The sequence below is a fragment of the Tiliqua scincoides genome, chromosome 2 (genome assembly GCF_035046505.1).
Source record: "Tiliqua scincoides isolate rTilSci1 chromosome 2, rTilSci1.hap2, whole genome shotgun sequence".
Lineage (NCBI taxonomy): Eukaryota > Metazoa > Chordata > Lepidosauria > Squamata > Scincidae > Tiliqua > Tiliqua scincoides.
The window spans coordinates 238,459,826-238,483,020 of NC_089822.1; the positions used below are offsets into that span (position 1 = coordinate 238,459,826).

General features: G+C 44.2%; 1 protein-coding gene across 1 annotated transcript in view; it reads left to right on the plus strand.

Annotated features, from left to right (window-relative positions):
- TAFA4 (TAFA chemokine like family member 4) overlaps positions 1-23,195 on the plus strand; it is a 105,463-nt gene that overhangs the window by 54,703 nt on the left and 27,565 nt on the right. Inside the window, exon 3 of the mRNA XM_066612989.1 lies at positions 21,393-21,548. Coding sequence (XP_066469086.1) covers positions 21,393-21,548 — 156 coding nt within the window. The remainder of the gene's footprint in view (positions 1-21,392; positions 21,549-23,195) is intronic.

A 23,195-nucleotide genomic window follows, 5' to 3' on the forward strand; every position in this document is an offset into this window, starting at 1 on the left:
ATTTCCACTGAAGGTGTTCAAATCTTTCCAATTTGATTCATAAATCCATAGCCCCTTCCAGCTATAATGTTATGTAATTGTGGTGAATGAATTGAATGTTGGGTAGTTGTATAATACGTTTAAGCAATTCTCTTAGGCCAATCTCTGAAAACCAGCACAGTGAGACATGCAAGAGCAGAGAGCGATGCACAACTTTGGTACCATGTCTGTGAACCATTTGTAAGTGTGTGCTTCTGGGGCTGTTTGGACAATGTCAGGGTTAGAAAACAACCCGGGGTAATTTGGCCTGGATAAGGTAGGGCCTAAGCTGTAAGAACATAAGAACAGCCCCACTGGATCAGGCCATAGGCCCATCTAGTTCAGCTTCCTGTATCTCACAGCGGCCCACCAAATGCCCCAGGGAGCACACCAGATAACAAGAGACCTCATCCTGGTGCCCTCCCTTGCAACTGGCCTTCTGACATAGCCCATTTCTAAAATCAGGAGGTTACGCATACACATCATGGCTTGTACCCCGTAATGGATTTTTCCTCCAGAAACTTGTCCAATTCCCTTTTAAAGGCGTCCAGGCCAGATGCCGTCACCACATCCTGTGGCAAGGAGTTCCACAGACCAACCACACGCTGAGTAAAGAAATATTTTCTCTTGTCTGTTCTAACTCTCCCAACACTCAATTTGAGTGGATGTCCCCTGGTTCTGGTGTTATGTGAGAGTGTAAAGAGCATCTCCCTATCCACTCTGTCCATCCCCTGCATAATTTTGTATGTCTCAATCATGTCCCCCCGCAGGCGTGTAAAATGCTGAGTCACCAAGAAGCAGGTGAAAAGAGAGCTCACTAATGAGACAGGTGATGAGCAAGCATCAGGAGGAGGGGACACCACCCTTCCTGATTCACACACAGGACACACAAAAAGACTGTAAGAGCCCTCATGTGGTAGAAGGCAGGGGAGACTGGTGGTCACGTATGTAGCGCATTGTGCTGTCTCTATTTTCTTTGCTATGCTGCTGTTATTTTCCATTACCTTGTAAATACAGACTGAAATAATGAAGGATTTGTGTCTGACGTGCTCTCTATCATGTGGGCTGAGTCTTTGAGGCTGCATTCCGCAGGCAGCAACAGCTAGGAGGCTGCTCCCTCCTCGACAACTTCTCCAGCTGGCTTCTCTTCACACGATTAAAGAAGTGAGTGTAACACAAGTTTGCACGAGTTTCCCTCATCCTGTTACAATGGAGCTCTGCTGCCCAGTTGTGTGGCACAGGGTTGTTGTCTGATCCAGTCCTGGTGCTATTTAAATACAGCGGAGCCTCCTTATCCATGGGCTTGGCATCCATGGATTTCACTATGTGTGGATGCCAAGCGTGCTGCTGGAGGGCCTCAGAACACTTCCTGGCCACGGCCAGAAGGCACTTCCACTCATGTCTGGGAGGTCCTCTGAGGCCCTCCAGCCATGGATTTCATTATCAATGGAATCTGGTATCCAAGGAGGGTCCTGGAATGAACCCCTCATGGATACCGACCAGTCACTGTGGGCGCAACCCTAACCCCTTATGTCATTGCTTTCCAGCGCTGACATAAGGGCATTGCAGCTCTGAGGTAAGGGAACAAACATTCCCTTTCTTTGAGGAGGCCTCTGTGAGTGACACCCAACTGCAGGATGCAGCACACGTCCCATTGGCACCGCTATGTCAGCGCTGGAAAGCACTGACATAAGGGGTTAGGATTGCGCCCTGTGCAACTTAAAACTAGTATTTAAATAGAAATCATGATCCAATTAATCACCTCCTCCCTCTGCAATTAGACGAGGGTGCCCTGGCAGGTCAGGATAAGGGCAGCATATGTGCACTGCTCACATGCATGTCTGAATTGCCTAGTTCAGGGGCGAGGAGGACAGGTGTTGTATGAGACAACCCTAAGACATTTTAAGTGCACACTGAGAACAGAAACTGTGACTGTGACAAATACATTTGCAGATATGTGCATCATCGAGACACTCCTGTCAGCTCTGATGGATTACAGTTTCCTGTAGTGGGAATGTGCCGCAGCAAGCCAGCTTTTTCCTTTGCTTAACACAGGACTTTTCAACTTTTGTTTTGGGGGGTTTTATTTTTTTTTTTTCTAAATGACACCTTGTGCAAGTCCCATCTCTTGCCACAGGATGTGGTGATGGCATCTGGCCTGGACGCCTTTAAAAGGGAATTGGACAAGTTTCTGGAGGAAAAATCCATTACGGGTTACAAGCCAAGATGTGCATGTGCAACCTCCTGATTTTAGAAATGGGTTATGTCAGATGCAAGGGAGGGCACCAGGATGAGGTCTCTTGTTATCTGGTGTGCTCCCTGGGGCATTTGGTGGGTCGCTGTGAGATACAGGAAGCTGGACTAGATGGGCCTATGGCCTGATCCAGTGGGGCTGTTCTTATGTTCTTATGAGATGGTAGCTGGGCACAAGGGTGGGCAGTTGGCCCCACATTTGAGGCTTGGCTCTGCATCTTCCTTCCCCAAACTGTGCCTGTTTGGAAGGGCCAGGAGACCGCACAGCCACACCTTGCCCGCAGGAGTCCCATTGCCCCCGCCATCTCTGCTGGCGGGGGGATGGGACAGGCAGTGCTGTGTAGTCACTGTGGTAGTGGGACCAAGTACCCCCCCCCCACACACACACACAGAGCCCTATCATTGGGAGTGGAACTGAGAAGACCTAGCAGAGAGGCCAACCTTCATCACAAAACTCTGGCTCACTGCTCATGTGTGCAACTAGAACAGAAGGTTAACAACAGTTGTGGGGTGACCAGCTCCACTGTATCAGATTCAATGTGGCATCTCTTCCTGAATGCAGTGCCCTCATCTTCCATTTAAATTCAGCTACAGGAACTCAGTTTCTGCACTGAAGCAAAACACTTCCTCTTGTAGATTTCATATTTAGCAAAGAACATAACCTATCTTGCTTTCCTGCTTTGGTCAGACATTTGTGTATTAGCATTCCTGGGTAAAACTGAGCTATCTTTCTGGATGCTGTTCAAATGAGGCCACTTCCAAGAGCTTACATATTTATGATAACCTCAGGCCATCTGCCACCAATCTCACAATGCAGGAAACAAACATTCATGCTAACTAGAAGCTTTCTTATCGTAACAGCGCAATTTATTCCCCTCACTGTATCATATGATTTTGGATTGTTACAGCAAGCAAACATTTTTTAATGCCCTCCCTGCCTGAATCCAGGCTTTCAGCAGGGAAGGCTACATACAAAATATGTCCTTCCGTGTTTTTTGTTTGTTGGTTTTTTTTAAAGTGTTGAAACTAGGGGAATATGTCAGAAATTCTTTTCAGTGGATGCGGCATAAACAAGTTGGTAAACAATATGTAAATGAAGAGGCTTTAAGGCGATAGGACCAGTGGGCAAAGAAAGTTTGGAACAATGCATGAAGTATGTCAACACTTTCCATCTGGCTGTTGAATTCACATGTAATGCTACCATGGAGAATTCACAAATCCCCTTCCTTGACATTCTCTGGACCGTAGAGCAAATCATGCCTGTGTCAGATTTAACTTGCAACCAATGGAGGATCACATTTGCCTGGAATGAAATTACTGCCAAACCAGGACACTTAAAATGGAACATGGCCCACAGTTTGGCCCTCAGGATTAAATACATATGCAATGACGGTGATAAATACAGTCAGCCTGCGTTTTACATGGACGGACTTGTGTGAATTGAACTATGTGTGCTTCTCCTCCCCCCTCCAAAGATGAAAACAGCAGTTTAAATAGTGCAAGTGACTCCGCCCTTTGCACTTTATTTATGCCCAGAGTAAACCTGAAACAGGAGATAAAGCTTATGTCCCCATAGTCTCTGTGTGTCTCTTGTCTGGTGCGTCTAAGTATTTAAGCAGCACTTTTTCAACCAGTGTTCCACAAATTGTCTGCAGGTGTGCCAGAGTTTGGGGAAGGTCATTTATTAGTAGGGCCATTGGGGGATGTGAGCCCCCACCAGCAGTAGCATGGTGTGCCTTATCAATTGTCAAAAAAAGATGATGTGCCGTGACCATTTTAGCATCTTGCCAGTGTGCCATGAGACAAGAGGTTGAAAATTGCTGTCTTAAAGAGACAGTATGTATTTGTTGACTTTAAGGGAATTTCAAGTATATGCAATTTTGTCTTTATACACTGACCTCGGAATGTAATCCTCACAGAAGATGCGGGCTGACTATTACAAAAGAGTCCCTGAACTGAAAGAGCCCCTGCTCTAGTGAGCCTACTCTCTCAAGTAATTGACCAAAACATCCACTGGGTTTCCTTCTTCTTAAGAGAATCTCTCCTTCACAAAGAAAAGAAACTCCTAATCAATAATAAAAACCACATCCCTCTTGCCTTGTCTTCAACCAGCATCTCCTAATTACTACCTGTCAATTAAGGAGAGCTACACCTTGGGAGTCCGCTCGTCACACCTTGCTAAAGTTGTTAGCAAGCCTATTGTCATTGTCTCTGGTCAGTCTGCTAATCTGCAGAGTTTATTAGTGGGAGCTAAAATTAAACCATCCATCACCAATTTTGGATCACATTACTGTGAATCTAGCTGTTGCATTGCACGCACTTACCTTTGGGAAATGATTACCTTCAAAACAACTGATAAAATGTTGAAATTATTTTATAAAACGGAACATTAACTGCAAGTCCATTCATGCAGTATACTTGACCAAATGGAAGTGTCCTGGATTCCACATTCAGTATGTTCTCAGAACAGACCTTTGCGCACGTTTCCAAAATCACGGATCTCCATTCATAAAGGTGCTTGAACAGCTTGTTGCTAGACATTTTAGTTCTGATGGCCATAGCCTCTGTGATTCAGAGATGGAACCATCAAATCCTGTAAATAAGAGAAACAAACAAAACACCCTAAAAAGCCATGATCTCAGTGGTGAGGACAGCACAAGTCTGTGAATATCTCTTTAATGCTTGGCCATGAGCCACTGTGTTGAGAATTCCAGCATGTCTAGCATTGTCCAAACTGTCCCCACCTTGGCTTGTAAAGGTTATCTGTTTGGTCAACCACTTCTTTATATATTTAATGTTTCAGTATCCTTCATGGATCAGGTCTGCATTGCTGTTCAGTTGCTTTTGTCATTGGGGTGTGTGTGTGTGTGTGTGTGTTATACATTCATTGGTATTTTAATCTGGACAATGTGTTTCAATTACCTAATTTAAAATATATATGGAATTCTGTTGCAACATTGGTTCTTGGTGTCTAAAGGGGAAAAGGTCCTTCTTATTTTCTTTTATGAATAATAAAAAATGCTACATTGTTTACAAGATTTATATATGTGACACACCAATCCTAAAAAGTTTACAGCATGCCAACAATATTTTTTCTATAGTACAGGAACAAAGGCTCTGCAATGTAGTTTCTGTTACTGCTGCAGTACACAATGCAACCCCATCCTAAGCCTTGCAGATGTGGAAGCCAGGGGACAGGAAAACATAAGAGCATAAGAAGCACCCTGCTAGATCAGACAAAGGGCCCATCTAGTCAGGCATGCAGCAGGATGATTTACAGTTGATTTATTGGCAGAATTCTCATCTTATTCTCATCTTATAGGCAAGTATCTATGGGCACAATCCTAACCCCTTAGGTCAGTGCTTTCTAGCACTGACATAAGGGCAATGCAGCTCTGAGGTAAGGGAACAAACATTCCCTTACTTTGAGGAGACCTTTGTGGGTGACACCCAAAACTGCAGGATGCAGCACATGTCCCATTGGCACCGCTATGCCAGTGCTGGAAAGCACTAACATAAGGGGTTAGGATTGTGCCCTATGGTAACTAATGGTGGTAGCCTAGTCAGTAAACATAACTTGAGTTCATTCCAAGGCACTTTGTCTTGTGTGTTTTGTGGAGATACCTGGGCAATGCGCTGGTGCATTCTGCCATAGAAGTTGGTGACTGGCACAGACATGGTGCTTTTGCTGCTGCTGCTACAGCATTTCAGGTTTTAAAAAAGGAGCCCCCCACCATCACTCAGCCTGCTGACCCCTTGATAAATAATTGGTTGTCATTGGGAGCCCCATGAAAATGAAGGCCCCCTCTTCCGTGAAATTTTTGAAGCTGGCAAAAATAACAGGCAGTGAACTAGGGTGATCAGTCCCTATAGCGCATGCTTTTTTAAGGCTGGAGCACTTATTCGAAGTGTGGGATGGCCCTGTTGGCTGGAGTTTACGATTCATACGTTTATTTTAAAATGCCCGAACTGTAAACTAAAGTCTCCCTAGAAAGAGTGTGATGGCATGAAGGTTCCTGTGCATTTGATAAGTATTTCGGCTATATTACCAGGAATGTGTTATTCCCTAATGAGGTGAGGAAAAAAACCTTTAAATCTAAGACAAAGCTATTTGTGTGGAAAATAACCATTTTAACTAGATGTCTAAATCTTTCCAAAGAGCCCTGAATGAGTGTCCGCTGCATCACATCAACTTTAATCCTATTCAGACAGAAGTAAAGCATTAAGGTTGCAGGAGGCCAATACGCAGGGTCTGTAAGAACATAAGTACAGCCCCACTGGATCAGGCCATAGGCCCATCTAGTCCAGCTTCCTGTATCTCACAATGGCCCACCAAATGCCCCAGGGAGCTAATCTCTTCTGCCAGTGATGACTTCTTCGTTCTCTTTTTCTTCTTCATAAACCTTAAATGTGCAGAAACTTTACATCTCACTGTCTCTTTTGGTTGTTTTCTTCACTTCTGCAGTCATGCTGGCAAAACTATTGCAATTGTTACCTGGCCCTTGTTGCCCTTTTCTGTCCTTGGAATCATTCGTTATGTCTTGCTTGCTTAACGATTGTCTAATTCTGCTCTGCACTTGCCATCCTTCTCATCAGAGGTTGGGGAAAATTCACATGGCCGAGAGACCTGTTGTTGTCAAGGGGAGTAAAAGTCTCTTCTGACAAGCTCGTGAGCATGATTCAGAAAACACCATCTCGTTATTGGTACTTTGCCTTTTATGGTGAAAGTTTGCCCTCCTGAAGGCTCATTTCTGCAGAACATTTTAACATTGTTCTTTCTGCCCTTAACCTTCAGTAAATGCTTCCAGTACAGTTGTTTCCTGAAAAGCATCCCAAAATTGGACATATAAATATATTTAAGTAGTGCAAGTTCTTCCTTTGTACTGCTTTTGTCAGCATATTAGGAAATTTGAGGTCTTTGTACCAAGCTTATACAAAATGTCCAGTTTGTACCAAAAGTTCTAAGGAACTGCAGTATTCCATCCGAAATCTCTTTTTCTAGAGCTAGCTGATATGAACTGGGTGCTATGCTAATCTACAAGGTAAATTCACACAAATGGGTAGCCATGTGGACCTCAGGAATCTTACCTTCTCACTTGAATCTTTTTTACATTTATTCCATTCCAGTGTTCATGGCGTGCAAATAATGGCCCAGTCCTAACAAGTGCTTGGGGTCTCTAAACTTTTCGGCCGAAGGTCCACATCAAATATTTGGCACAGTGTCGAGGGCCAGAAAAATAATTCAAATATTAAATTTATTTATAAATTTATATATAAAATTTAAATAAATACATTAGAGATGGAACTTAGATGAGTGAATGGGCTTGAATGTCCATGATTTCTCCAAGCACCAGCACAGCCCAAGAAATAAAGCACACACTTAAATGGACTCCCATTCCCCCACCCCACAAGCACAACTCTGGTTGTGTTTGGTCAGCTGGGCCAGAGGCTCTCAGGGGATCAGAGGCTGGCTGCGGGCCGGATAGAGGCTTTCCGCTGGCCGTGTCTGGCCCCCGGACTGCGGTTTGGAGACCCCTACACTAGAGGAATGCGTTCCACCAGTGCGTGATGTCACAAAAGCGCCATAAAATATTGAGCTTGTGGTGTTTTGTGAGTATGCGCCATTATTGTGTGGCTAACAAACAGACTGGGATTTCGTTCTCACCTGTTTTATGTGAGTGAGCCCGTGACAACTGGAAAGGCAATATAAGTCCTATCATAAAATCAGTCAAACCCAGAAAGTAATTAAGCAGCATTTGCAAGGCAAGGGGCCTTTCTGGAGAATTAATATCTAGCTGCGAATCACCGGATGGCCTCCAGCCCAGGACATTAGCTAGCCTGATTGCTTGAAACATCTCTCGACAGTCCAGTCATCTTAGATTTTCATATATGCCTCTCACATCAAAATGTCTTTTTTTTTTTTTTTTTTTGTGGTTTCCAGGCCAAGTAGATTGCTCTCACATAGCCTGCTCAGTTGCTCATGCAATTTTGTAAGAGGCATTTGCAGGTTATCGCATCTTCCTTGATGAAGGAGGAGGGAAAGCTGCTGCTGAAGTGGTTCCTCTTGTGAAATCAAGAGGAACGGTGGGCTCCTTTGCACTTAGTGTCTCTGCCATTAATCTTGAGTTAATACAACCCCTGTGCACGTTTTTGCTTGCAGTGTCCATCTTAGAAGTGGTGCACTCCACAAATTCAATTATGCTTAGCTATTGCTATCCTGTTTTGAGGGGGGGATCAAATTATGGTTCTTCAGTTTATAGCATGACACAATGTATTTTGATAGAGGTTTTCATCCTAGGGCTGTCATTGGTGATTTTGCTATGAAGATGGACTCAGTCATGCCCATGTGCCCTTGCTTTAAAAATGGTCAGAGAGTTAGAATAGGCGAAAGGAAATATTTCTTCACCCAATTGTAATTAATCTCTAGACTCTTTTCCACAGGCCATTGTAATGGCACTTGGCCTATTTGTATTGGCAACCTTCAGTCTCGAAAGACTATGGTATCGCGCTCTGAAAGGTGGTTCTGGCACAGCGTCTAGTGTGGCTGAAAAGGCCAATCCGGGAGTGACAATCCCTTCCACGCCGGGAGCAAGTGCAGTCTGTCCCTGGTCTGTCTCCCTGGCTATGGGCCTTCCTTCTTTGCCTCTTAGCCTCAGACTGTTGGCAAAGTGTCTCTTCAAACTGGGAAAGGCCATGCTGCACAGCCTGCCTCCAAGCGGGCACTTGGCCTAGATGCCTTTTAAAAGGGGATTGGGCAAGTTTATGGAGGAAACGTCTATCACAGGTTACAAGCTGTGATGATAACTATATGCAACTTCTGTGTTTTAGAGCTTGCCTCTCTGAATGTCAGGTGCAAAGGTGTGGCAACAGGATATATGTATGTTGTCAATTTGAGTGCCCTCTGAGGCATCTAGTGCGCCACTGTGAGATTGAGGAAGCTGGGCTAGATGGACCCTTGGACCCTTCAGCAAGTTTGTTTTTGTGTTAGTTGCTCACTCACCCACCCATAAAAACAGTGATGCATATACTCGGATAAGCCAGTGTCCTGTTGGGTTGTGACTTCCTTTCCTCTTGCCTATTTATGCCGTGAACTTTTTGGAATAATATGTGAGTAAATGAATGGCACATCTCTTGTATTAGATTTTTTTTTGAATGGATAACTTAGAAGGCAGAGTGACAGAGGTTAAGTCAGAATGCCAGATGTAGGGGAGGGCACCAGGATGAGGTCTCTTGTTATCTGGTGTGCTCCCTGGGGCATTTGGTGGGCCGCTGTGAGATACAGGAAGCTGGACTAGATGGGCCTATGGCCTGATCCAGTGGGGCTGTTCTTATGTTCTTAGGTTCTTCCTTATGTGTTCTGATGAGTAGCCCAGTTAACCATTTTAGAGTTTGTAGAGAAATAAAGGAGAAAATGGCATAGTTGTTTACTAGCCATCTTTTTATCTTACTGCTCTGACATGGAGTGGTGTTAGATGGGATACTGTGGAGCTAGTATAGTGTAACTACAGGATGGGCAATGCAGCAAGTCTTGCGGATGCTGGAATGTGCAGTGTAAACAGCCCCCCGCCCATCGTCAGAGCCATTCTGGGCAGCAACAGCAGTGTGCTCCTGCGCATGGGAGTCCAATTAACTGAAGTTTAAGAAAAAAAAATTCTCTAGAAGACCTAGCCAGATAAGCTGTATTTGTATACAGTTGAGAACTGTATTCAAAACATTGCGTCTTCCCCCAGTTGATAGTTATGTGGCTAAAGTGTCTAGACTCTAGATCAGGGGTGCTCACACTTTTTTGGCTCGAGAGCTACTTTGAAAACCAGCAAGGTCCGGAGATCTCCCAGAGTTTTTTTTACAATGTTCGTGCCATCATAACATATAACATTTATGTGTACAATGTATGTTGGTGTACCTTGAGCCCCACTGAGTATAACAGGACTTACTCCTGAGTAGACATGCCTAGGATTAGGCTGTGAGGCTGCAATCCTAGCCACACTTACCTGGGAGTAAGCCCCATTGAGTACAATGGGCCTTACTCCCGGCGTTTCCTCCCAGAGGCACCTGAAGGGGGGGGTCGGCACTCCGCGATCTACTCATTTTGCCTCGCGATCTACTGGTAGATCGCAATCCACCTATTGAGCACCCCTGCTCTAGATTATCACAGTGATGCTCTCTAGACCAGTGTTTCTCAACCAGTGGTACAGCTACCACCAGTGGTACCTGAGGTGGTGTCTGGTGGTGCATGCAGGACCCCCAGACACCTACCTCCTGGCAGTGAGACCAGTGACATGATGCAGCAAACAGTGGTAGGAAGCTTGGCTTGGTGGGCAGAGCTCCAAAGTGTGTTTTTCATGTGCTCTTTTTTCCCTTTCATCCACCCTGAACTTTACAGGTGTTTGTCATGTTGCATCTGGCCTCCTAATCCGGAAGTAATTGGCAACGACATCATCACCAGTTACTTCCAGTATTACTTCCAAAATGTGGAGCACGCAAAGTGGTCTGACCAGGGACAAATGTTGAGAAATGCTAATCTAGATTGCATTGGATCCACAAGCTTTCGTTTTTCTGTTGCGTTTTGACTTAGTTTTCTGTGAAGTACATTTTAATTTCATCCACGAACCATTTTTTGCTCATGTGGTGCTTAATCGAACACTTATGCACATGGTCTAGAGCTGTTGAGCACATTTCCTTTCGAGAAAGGGCTTTGCAATCAAGCTGAGTAATGAAGAAGCTTGAAGTTTGGGGCTTCTGATAAAGCATTGGCTTCCCTAAATTAGCTGAGCTGCATCATGACTTTCATTTCTGCCCAGGAAGCTATTATCACTTGCATATGGCGATATCCATGACAAATCATATCCAACCTTTAAAATAATATTATTAAACGCTGGAGGGAAGAGTGCAACACATGAGATACGAAACACACACCTTTGGCCTATGCCAAATACGGCCGCCTTGACAAAGGAAGCATCTACTTACATACTGAAGGTTGACTGACCTAAGTTGGCAAAGTTATTCATTTGCTTGGGGTCACTTACCATCCACTTTTCTTTTTTGTACACAGCAAGTTTCAACTTTGTGTGTCTGGAACACCCACTTCTGTCAAAGCTTCTTTGATTTATCAGCCAGTTCAGCACGGCGCTCCTTGCGGTGGTGAAGCTTTTGAATGAGTATCTGATCTAAGGTCACCTATGCTACTTATTTTTCAGGGGACTTTAATCTCCATACAGATGTGACCTCTGACACCCACCAAAGAATTTAGTGTACTATACAGTCCGCTCTCGCTTTGTCAGCATTTTCTGTCAATGGCACATATGAAAGGTCATGGTTTTGATTTAGTTAACTTCTTGGATCTCTCATTACCAGCACTGGAGGTCACCCACCTTGATTTCAAATACATTTCTAGTTTTATTGCATCCTTATGCTTCCACACCAATAAATTGCTTGTAAGATGCAGCTTGCTTCCTCAACATGTCACTTTCCGGATGAAGGGTAGTGAAGTGGGTTTGTATTTGTTTTCCACGTAAACTTGTACGTGTCTTTAATTTTGTGTCCTGCCAAGAACCTCTTCCCCATCAAATTGTTCTTTCTTTGAACTTGTCCACAACACCTTTCCTAGACATAGTCTCACCTGTCCAAACGATGGACTCTTCTCTGCCTTAACTCTTGACTTTTACTTCTCCTCTCTCAAGTGTACACTTATAAGTGTTGTAACACTTATGGCCCAATCCTATGAGCTTTTTGACGACAGCATATCTCCCGATATGCTGTGGTATATGGCCCAGTGAAAGCAGACTGTTGGGTCATTTGGAGCTGCCAGAGCAAAGCAGTTGCAGCTCCACCTAAGCACCACCATGGAGCCTGGACTTTGCCAACCCTGGTAAGTGGATGGTGTGGGTGTGTCATTTGCAGGGATGGGAGGATGGGGGGGGGTTTGAGAGGGGAGAGCAGAGGCAATTTGGGACAGGGAGGAGTAGATTCCAGGGGCAGTGACCTGCACAGGATATTGCCCCTTCTTTCCTGTCCCTTTCCTCTCTTTGGGCTTAGGCCAGTTTCATAGCTGGTCCATAAGTGGCCAGGAGGCCTACCCTGAGATGGGTAAAACATTTTTTTACTTACTTCTAGTCTGCCTTCCGGTCACTCCCCTATACTGTTGCATGTGGCATGTACTCCGTTGGCACCACTGCATGCTATAGCATGGTGGGGGATGGGATTGGGCTGTTAGACTACATGCTAATTTTGGACAGCCCTTTTCCACAGTAGGCTTGTTCCACCATTGCATACAAGTTCACACAGGTCTAACCTACGCAAAATACTAGTGCAACGGCCCAATCCTATGGATCTCCCCCCTGCTGATGCAGTGATGCAAAAATTGCTACCCCTGAATTATGGGGGGGGGGCAGTTACGGAGGTTCCTTTACCCAGGAGTAAGCTTCTGCAGCTTACCTCTGTGCGCTGTTAGAGTGTCTTTTGCGACTGCCATAAGGCAGTTAATGCTGGCACTCTCTGCCAGTGCTAAAGCCCAATTGGATTGAGCTGTTAGTGCTTGAATGCATGGTGGAGCACATGCTTGGGAAACATCCAATATTAGTTTCTGGCAGAGTTAGCAATTCAGTACGCTAAACTGTAGAATATATCTGTCATCTCAAAAGCTGGGATCTGAGATGCTAAACCTGCCTTCATTTCTAAGGGTCAAAATGCATGTTCCTGCCACTGGGTGACCTTTGTTTCACCTTGGACTTGCCCTGTCCTTTATCAAAGTTAGCAGAATGTCTTCCCTGAATTTCATGCTGTGTCTTCAGCCAGGAGGGCAGAGAGAACAAGTACTTGATTTTTTCCCCAACTGTAGTGTGTTTTTGAATGAATCTCTGAAGATGTAACCAACTTGCCTGTCATATCAATTAAGGAATTATTGGAGCTAGAACAATCATTTCGCTCTGCTTATTTCCTTGACCGAAACTCTTTGTTGTTTGTGTTTGCTAGGAAACCTACTGGCATACCACTGAAACTGGTATGATATAATCCAAGGTGGGGGGGGAGGGGCAGAGAGTTTCTAACTATGTCATCTCACCCCCACATTAATGGCTTGATCCTATCAGCCAAGGTATTGCAAAAGTGGATGACAACCCTCTAGGGGAGCTGGGTGATAAGAGAAGCTTTGCAGAGTTGTGACTTTGTATCCCAGAAAGAGCTCTACCCTGTCATACTGAAAGTACAACTGCTTTTTAAGCCAACAGCTATTGATTTTTTGGGGGGGAGGGGGGTTCAGAGTGGACGTAATCTCAGTGGAAAATCTGGAGCAGTCAGACAGACATCAACCTGGTTTACCTAGTGACCCCATAGTGTGAGGGTAAGGGGATGGGCACTCCGAAAGGCCACAGAGACGGTGCATCCTTTCTCACTACATTTTAGAAAAGCTTCTCTTCCTGCTCGTCTAAAGACAACATCAACTCACCACAGGCAAGGGACTGTTTACATACTAGTGTTAAGCATATCTGGGATGTGTGTGTGTGTGTGTGTGTGTGTTTGTAAAAAATGAATGATCTGATGCTCACATCACATGCCTACTCACACTGGCTCCATCTCACACTGGCTGCTAGAGACAATGATTTGAGTTCTGGATTTGAGACTCAAGACCATTAGTGTTACTTTTTCGCCATTATGGTGGCTGATTTTGTCAAAAAGTTAGCTGTTCAAAAGACAATGCTTTATAACTACCTTATGACAAACCGAAATCTGGCTACCCAGGAATAAATCTCTTCATCCTGGAATTATAAAAATGGAAGAAATCCCATTCTGAAATTCTTCCTCTAAAATTCTTGAATATATTTATTTTATTTATACAATTTATACCCTGCCTTTCTACACTGCAAAGGGCACTCAAAGCAGCTTACAAATAAAACAATACTAAAAACATTGATATATATGATAAAACATTTGAAACAATAAAACACAATAAAACGTGGATCCCAATTAAAATACGTTCATTAAAAAGTGCCATGCCTCCCAGTGTTAGCATAAAAGGGCTTCCCTGAATAAAATATATCAGGATATATATTTTGGTATATGTATGGTGAGTTTCTCTTTATTGTAATGTAGTGATCAAATTATATGTTTTGAGTGCCATTATGGAGCAGTACTTAAGTGGTCAATCAGAAGCAAATTGTGTTCCTGATTGTTTTTACAAATGAGGCCCATGGGACTTGTAGTGCTCTCTTTGCCGTTGCCTCTGTAATGGCTTCCATGCGATCATATGGAATTCACCTACTCTGATCTTTTTAAGAAACTCTTCACACCTCCTTCTTGGCAGGACTGACTTCCTTGGTTGTGGCGTATCAATTACAGGATGTTTTGAGATAATTCATGAGCAGGTCTGTCCTGCTGCAGTAAACTGTGCTGTTCAAAGGATCAGGTGAAAGGGAGATTGGATGTCAAGTCTGAAGAAAAGGAAACACACCCTCCTTCTTTCCTGCTCATCCTTGTGCAATGGTCTTTCTTGTAGCATTTGAATGCAGGCAGTGGAACAGGGAGCTGGAATTGGCATTTACCTTGTTAGCAAAATGGACAGGTTTTGCTATTCAGAGTTTTCTAAGCAATCATTCCATTTCAGGATTACAGCCTTGAGGCATCTAAACATCACTGACATAAGAGCATGAAAAACCAATGTGCTGATTCCGGATATGCTCACTACTTGAAATCAAAGAATAGTTGGGAAGGGGATGGACCTGAAAGTTCACTTTACTCACATTTTGGCAGTGCAGCACGCTTTGCAGCAGTTGCAAAGGGGGACTTGCGATTCCTTGTAGCTGAGCTATTGCTGCAAGTGTTGAACAGCTGTGGCAGCACACCAGTGGCCTCCAGAAGAGCCCCAGTGCTGGTTAAGCCTTTGTGGTGTGGTGGGCAGAACCCCTGTGTGGTGGGGGTTGTGTTGAGGCTGGGAAGAGGGTGCTAGCAGCAGCAGCTCCCTTGATATCCTGTTCCCCTTCCCAGTCTTGGACTATCTTCCTGGATTAAATTGGACATGCACTAGTAAAATTGCTGGCACAGGTCTGGGTAGACCCATCACTGCAGTGAAGTCTTACTCCTGGGTGAGGGAACAAATGTTCCCTTACCTGGAGGAGACCTCTGGGACTGCCCCCCCCCAGGAAGCAGCACCTGCTCCAGTGGTGCAACTGCATTGATGGGGGGGTTAGGTAAAACTAGGCTATTAATCAAACAGGTGAAGGTGGGTCAAACCTCACTAAAGCAGGATGTTGCATGGGCAAAACAGGAGTCAATGACTAGATGTGCCATTGCTGTCTTGGAGTGCCAAGGAGAGCCATATTTATTGTGGATATAGGACCTCTTGGCTGTGCCAGGTTCTATCCATGGAAGCTCTGAGGATGTCACAAGAAGAGGTGCTTGCAGAAAGAATGGAGCTAAAGAGCCTCTGGTTGTGGCAATGCAGAGTCATCGTATGCTACACTGTGAATGGACAAAACACCTCCCCAATCTAACACAGGATCATGGTCTTCATTCAACTTTCAGATCTGAACCCAGCTGGACAGACAGGAGTAGACAGAACTCCCAGATGAAATAGTTTCATGGCAATTCAGCACTAATCTTGGCCATTTTCAAATTCTTGAGACATCTTCACTCCATTTGTGTTTTCAGATGTTTCAGGAGGAAGCATGCAAACAAACTCAAATATGTCGTTTTGGTGGGTGTGGGGGAATCCTTTGTGATCAGGAGGAGTGAGATCTTTGTTCCCACTATTGCCGTTGGAAACAGCAATCGCCTAATTAATAGGGGCTATCATGTATCCAGATTAATAGCGGCTATCGTGAAAACTCAGTACACGACTCCCCCAAACTATGCAAGGGAGTGCTGCTAAACAATATAGCTGTGCAATGGAATACTCCTGTTAGTGACTGTGTTATGTAACTTTGCTACAGAAGCTCATAGACCCAAATGAGAAAGACCTTGTCTTAGAGGAAGGAACAGAGCTCAATGCTAGGTCACCTGCTTTGCATGCAGATGGCCCCATTGTCCAATCCCTTCTGTCCCCAGGTAGACCAGAGAAAATTCCTGTCTGAAGAGTCACTGTCATCAGTGTCAACAATATCTAGGTAGAAGCGTAAATGCTCAGACTATGGATCAAGGCAGTTTCCTAACATAAGAACATAAGAGCCCTGCTGGATCAGGCCAAAGGCCCATCTAGCCCAGCTTCCTGTATCTCACAGTGGCCCACCAAATGCTTCAGGGAGCAAACAAGACAACAACCTGCATCCTGGTGCCCTCCCCTGCATCTGGCAATCAGAGGTGGTCTACTTCTAAAATCAGGAGCTCGCGTATACCTATCATGACTATGCAGGAGAAAATCATGCAGAGGATAGACAGAGTGGATAGAGAGACACTCTATTCCCTCTCACTTAACACCAGAACCAGGGGACATCCATGAAAGTTGAGTGTTGGGAGAGTTAGGGCAGACAGAAGAAAATATTTCTTTACCCAGCATGTAATTAGTTTGTGGAACTCTTTGCCACAGGAAGTATTGATGGTATCTTGCCTGGATGCCTTTAAGAGAGAACTGGGCAAATTTCTGGAGGAAAAGTTTATTATTATTATTATTATTAATAATAATAATAATAATAATAACTAGGTATTTATATACCGCCTTTCTGGTCATCGGATTACTCCTCTGACTTTATTCAAGGTGGTTTACATAGGCAGGCGTTTTTAAATCCCTCAAGGGGATTTTGACAATCATAGAGGTTCTCTCTTTCAAGAACCAACAACATTTCAGAATGGATCTTCCTGGTTTGGTCTCGCTTCTGGCCTCCAGTTCTCCCATGCAGGCTGACAAGCAGCTCCATCTCTCACATGGAGGGCAGCCAAGACGCTTCTTGCTCACACCAAGAGCAGGTGGAATCACTCAGCTTGGCTTGTCAGCTGCTTCAAGTTCTCGCCATTCTCAGCCGTTCAGGGAGCTGCCGGTGTCCTCGAACTGGCGACCTTCTGATGTTATCTTTGGGCTAATGAAGGCTCTACCCTCTAGACCAGACCTCCTGGACATTACAGGTTACAAGTCATAGGAGGTAAATGCAAGCTCTTGGTTTTAGAGGCAAGCTGCCTCTGATTGCCAGATGCAGGAGAGGGTACCAGGATGCAGGTTGTGTCTGTTGTCTTGTGCACTCTCTGGGGCATTTGGTGGGCCACTGTGAGATACAGGAAGCTGGACTAGATGGGCCTTTGGCCTGATCCAGCAGGACTCTTCTTATGTTCTTATGACTTGTAACTCGTGATGGATTTTTCCTCCAGAAATTTGTTCAATCTCCTCTTAAAGGCATCTAGGCAAGATACCATCACCACCTCCTGTGGCAAGGAGTTCCACAGACATATTACAAACTGGGGAAAGAAATATTTCCTGGATTCCTAATTAAGGCACTTGATAGTATGTGTCTTCATGCAGTCCTACTTGCAGTTGGAAGCCTTCTTGTTTCTTTTCCCATGTTTTTCTGAACTGTCCTTTCTATGGCTTCCCATCTCAAAACAATACTTGCTTAACCATCTGCTGACACACAGTATGTGACTCAGTCTTCAACATCTTTGTTTTCCCTTTTGGGCATTTGTCTATACATCAGTTTCCTTCTGCAGTTCTCCATTTGCTAGTTTCTCCAACCCAAAAAGCTTCCTTATTCTCTATAGACAGGTTGTTTTGAAGTGTCTCTGAGTTATGTGTTATCTTCCAGCATCCAGCTCTGTGGTGAGCCGCAATGTTCACATTGCTGTTATTTATCTGCACTTTAGCTTTCAATGTGAGTTCTTTCATACAATCTCCACCATAAATTTACTGAGAGCTCAGTAATACATATCTGAGTTCATATCTGAGTTCATAGCAAATGCATGTGTAGAGATGGGTTTGGCAGGAGGTGGGGGAGGACTGTTTGTCCGAGCAGTAAATCTGTCAAAGGGTACACATCTCATAGCCAACCTTAAGTGGCTCGGGGCCCAATCCTATCTTCCCTTCCTTGCTGGTACAGCTGTTCCAAAAATGGGTGTGCCCTCTCTGTCAGGGTGAGAGAGAGAATTCATCGCTGCATAAGCCTCCCAACTGGCAATGGGTCTCCTCAGATCTGTGCTAGCAATTTTGCTAGGGCAGCAGTTCGCACAAACTGTGGGTCCATGGCCCACTAGGTGGGTCATGGCCCAGTTTTTGGAAGATAATTGAGCTCAATGCTTAGAAGAGGCACCTGTATAAGTTGAAGGCAAGTGAGAAGTTGTTTAGAAAGGGGAAGGTAAGTGATGACATAAAACTGTTATCTCTTGGCTTCTGGTGACCGCATAATAAAGGATTATGCTGGAGAAGCAAGTTTGTCAATGAGTTATTGAAGCTCAGCCAGTACATCTTCCTTCCTTTGCCTATTATGGCAAACCCATTCTATGTGATTGCCAGACCATCCTCTCTAGTGTGACACATTTAGTGGCTGGTCCCCTTGGATGGACTCTTAGGAGCAAGCGACTCTTCTGATGTTCCTGGAGCAATGATAAAGTTAAGTTTCCATTGGATGAGATTGCAGGGGATACTTGCAATGTTGGTCTTATTTAAAATATACAACCAAATTCTACTTGGAAGCAGACAGCTAAATGCATGCAACAGTGCTCTCTTATACATTCAACCAATCTGTTGCTCGAAAATTTCCTTTGTCAGTCTGATTCTCTCAATATTCAGATTACAACCTGCAGCAAACTGTCTCTCTTGTCTCTCTAACTAAATGGATGGTCTCATCTTTCCAAACTCTACCAGGTGTTGCATTACAAAAGCTGGAGTGAGATTCCCTCTGGGATCAGGACCACATCTCCTGTCATTCAGTCCCATTAATAAAACATCAACCAATCACCCCTCAATTATGCATAAGTCATCAGCCTAGTAAAGGAAAGTCTCTGAGAATCCTTAATGGTATCTATTCTTAATTGTTCCCGGAAGTTTTCTCCTTATTAATGCTTGAAAACATTCCCCAGAAGATTGTAGGATCTTTTGGAACATGGAATTACTGTATATGGTGATGTTCTCTGCTTATTTAACTTGTTCATTCTTTCATTTGGTTTTCTTTTTCCTCTCTCAAACAGACCTAATTTGCATCTGTTGCCCAATGGGACAATTTTATTGTTATTACTTAAGTATCAGTTACTTCCATGAAAACACAGCCTGCCAATAAACATAATGCAGTGGCAATGAAAGAGGCTTTTATGCTTTGATCAACACTTTCTTAACTTTCTGGAAAATGTATTATGCATTTCACAGCTGTAGCATGTTTTGTTTAAAAGTACAGTGAAGGTAGGGGACGTGGAATAAAGACGGAATAGTTTTTCTATACATTATTCAGTGTGAAGACTCCATTTTCCTTTACATAGTTCACTTGCCTCTGTAGGGCAATTAGCAGTTCACACATGGTATTTGAAACATAAATGTCTCATCAGCGTACACACCGAGTATTGGTCTCAGTGTTGTATTTAATTTCAACTCTGGAATTGGAAAACTACAAGTTGTATTAAAAGGTGTTCTTTCTCATCCCATTTTCTTTTGAACCAAAACCCCCTTCTTCTGAATCAAGGAGTATCTCTGAAGCACAAAGCCTTCCTTTAGATTGGAAGTAGCATCCCACTGGATAAAAGAAACCATAGGTACAGCCCAGTATGCCTAATGTAATATGAAAGCAAGAGGGGTCGCTTATATGTCTGGTTTCCTCTTGAGACCTTGTGGAAGGAAATTCATTTCATGATCAGTTTCCACTGACGTGTATCAGGAGACAAATGGATTCCTTTTCTGCAACTTAGGGCCCAATACTATCCAGCATCAATGCAGTTGCAATGCAGCCCTTCATATGTTCCCTTACTTTGAGGAGACCTCCATGACTGCTTCCCCCATCGCAAGATGCAGCACATACCCCAAAAGCACAGCTGCATCGATGCTGGAAAGTTGGATAGGATTGGGCCCTTAGATACTAGAGAAGCCCTTGCTGAACACTTTTAACAATAATATTTTGTGTTTTTCATTTCATTTATTCTGGATCTCTTGATGCCTACCCCACCTTTATTCTTCTATATATATTTTTCCTCTGTAAGAAAAAGTAGTGTGGCTTTGATAGCCATGTTTTTTTATTCTTCAAGTCATCCTTCTGCCTATTAAATTGTGATTAAAAGAAATTATATTATAATGTCAGTCCGTTAATTTGCCCAGTGCTTTGCAAACACTGATAAGACCTAGCCAATGCTTTGAAAACCTTGTTGTCTGAATAGGATAAAGCACACACACACACAAGATGAAGAGGCACTTGACAGTGCTTTCAGGGGGAGAGAGAGAAAGGGAATGAGAGGATGTTTACATGGATACTTGTGAGGTGTTGAATAAAAATGGGCTAAGCAGGGGTGGCAGAACATTTGATGTCAAGGAGACCTATGAAGCTACCATACTGAATCAGATCATTGGCCCGTTGAGGTCTGCATTGTCTTCAGTGATGGGTTGTGGCTCTTCAGGGTTTTAGACTATGGTCTTTTCCAGCCCTGCTTGGAAATGCTAGGCATTGAAACTGGGTCCTTTTGTATGGGTCCATACAAAGTCGGTGCTTACCACTGAGTGATTGTAGCTCCATGGTAGAACTATCTTCCCTTTCCAGGGAGTTCCAGGCATGCAGTCCCATGGATGAGATGATTAGGACTGCATGACCAGAGATGTTTGTGATTGTCCAAGATAAGGGTTACAAGTGCCAGTAGGGGAGCAGCTGTGATAAAGATCATCATACGTGATTAAGGCTGCAGTCCTAACCAATTTTCCAGGACTGACATAAGGGCAATGCAACTCCCAGGTAAGGGAACAAACTTTGCCTTACCTTGAGGAGGCCTCCATGACTGCCCCCCAACTGCAGGATGCAGCACATGCCCCACTGGCACAGCTATGCCAGTGCTGGAAAGTTGGTTAGGATTGCGCCCTAAATTACTTTGTCCTTGAACTGATTTTTGGGAGAGTGCATGGGCAGGACCAGCCTTGTAGTTGTATAAACAGTCGACTCAATAGACTGCATCAACATTCTATATCTCCATCACTGACTCACCAATGACATTGACTCAACATTCTGTATCTCCATCCTTAATAGGGCACCGTCAAGTAAAGCAGGGAACCTGCGAAGTGGTGGCAGTGCATCGATGTTGCAACAAGAACAGGATTGAAGAGCGGTCTCAAACGGTCAAGTGCTCTTGCCTCCCAGGGCAGGTTGCTGGCACAACAAGAGCTCAGCCCTCCTGTGTTGAAGGTAAGCAGCTTCCTCCTCTTTTGTCATGCTGGCTTAATAATTTTAAAAATCTCCTTGATTGTTTGGAGTCCTGCTGTCTGGGGGGAAAAAAAAAAAGAAGTCTAATCCTTCCCCTTGTTAATTTTGGACACATTTTTCTTTGTTAATGATAATGAGTATGTGCCTAAATCATGGTGTAATTAATCTCCTTAATTTATGTACTCGGCCATTCTGGGCCTGTGCCAAGAAGATTTCTTACGTTTCTTTTCTTTTTTTGCACAGAAAAGTCTACTTTAAAAACTAGCCTGAAAGCAGAACAAGGGAATTAAGTTATACCTTGCTTGTGAAGTCAGAGATAACCAGATCTGCTCCATTTGGGAACATAAGATTTTCCTGTACAGGCCAAGAGAAGTTTAACCAATATACTATCGATGCTATCAGAGAAATTTGCAACATCAGAGACAGGGGAAGCTGTAATAAAACCTCCTTGCTCAGCTTTTTTACCACCCTTCTTCCTGGTCTCTGACTTCAAAACTCCAATTTCTAATCCTGCACACGGAAGAGATGTGCAGACTTTTTTCTGGGATCTTAGCACAAAACAATGCATGATGAGTAGGACTATTTGTGCCTTTGGCTCAACCACTCTGATAAGACCCCTAGATGGTGCAGACTAGACAATTGTTTGGACAACTTACTATAAGCATTCTATCATAGCCAGAGATCCAGTGAGGCCATAAGAAAATCTTGCATAAAGATGATGCAAACACAGGAAGGAACAGAAGCGTTCCTGGGGTGGGTGTTGCCTTGTGCAGCACTTACCTGGAGGAACTCGGCATTCTAGAAATTTGGGGTGACATAATGATGTAATCACATTGCATCAATATTCTGCACTTTCAGATTGCTTTTAATTCAAAAAGCAAACTACCTTCATTCAGTGATCTTCGGCCCACTTCAGGCCAAGTTGCTTTGTGTTCTTGCCGGCTAGCGGCAAAACCTGAACGTCTGTGAGAGCGCAGGGTGGCTGGGCCTGGAGTGCACTGAAGATCACTGAACAGAGGCTCGAGCAGTGTGGTGTTACCTTCCCCCTGAGGGTGATACCCAGTGCATTCTGCACCCCCCCCATGACACCACTGGGAAGATGCCATTCCAGTCCCTTGGTCTCCTGAACTGCTTAGGACTGGTAGAAGATATAGAGTTGCCAACCTTCCAGGATTGACCTGGAATCTGCAGGATCAGCATCAATCTTCTAGTGCAATGATTTTCAACCTTTTTCATCTCACAGCACACTGACAAGGCATTAAAATGGTCAAGGCACACCACCACGTTTTTGACAATTGACGAGGCACACCATGCTACCAGTGGGGGCTCACATCTCCCATTGGCCCTGTTAATAAATAACCTTCCACCAAATTCCTGTGGCACACCTGTGGACCACTCGCGGCACACCAGTGTGCCATGGCACAGTGGTTGAAAATGGCTGTTCTAGTGCAATGATTTTCAACGTTTTCCATCTCACGGCACACTGGAAAGGTGCTAAAATTGTCAAGGCACCCTATCGGTTTTTTGACAATTGACAAAGCATTCTATGCACTGCCAGTGGGAGCTCACATCTCCCAATGGTCTTACTAATAAATGACCCTCCCACAAACTCCTGCAGCCCAGCTGTGG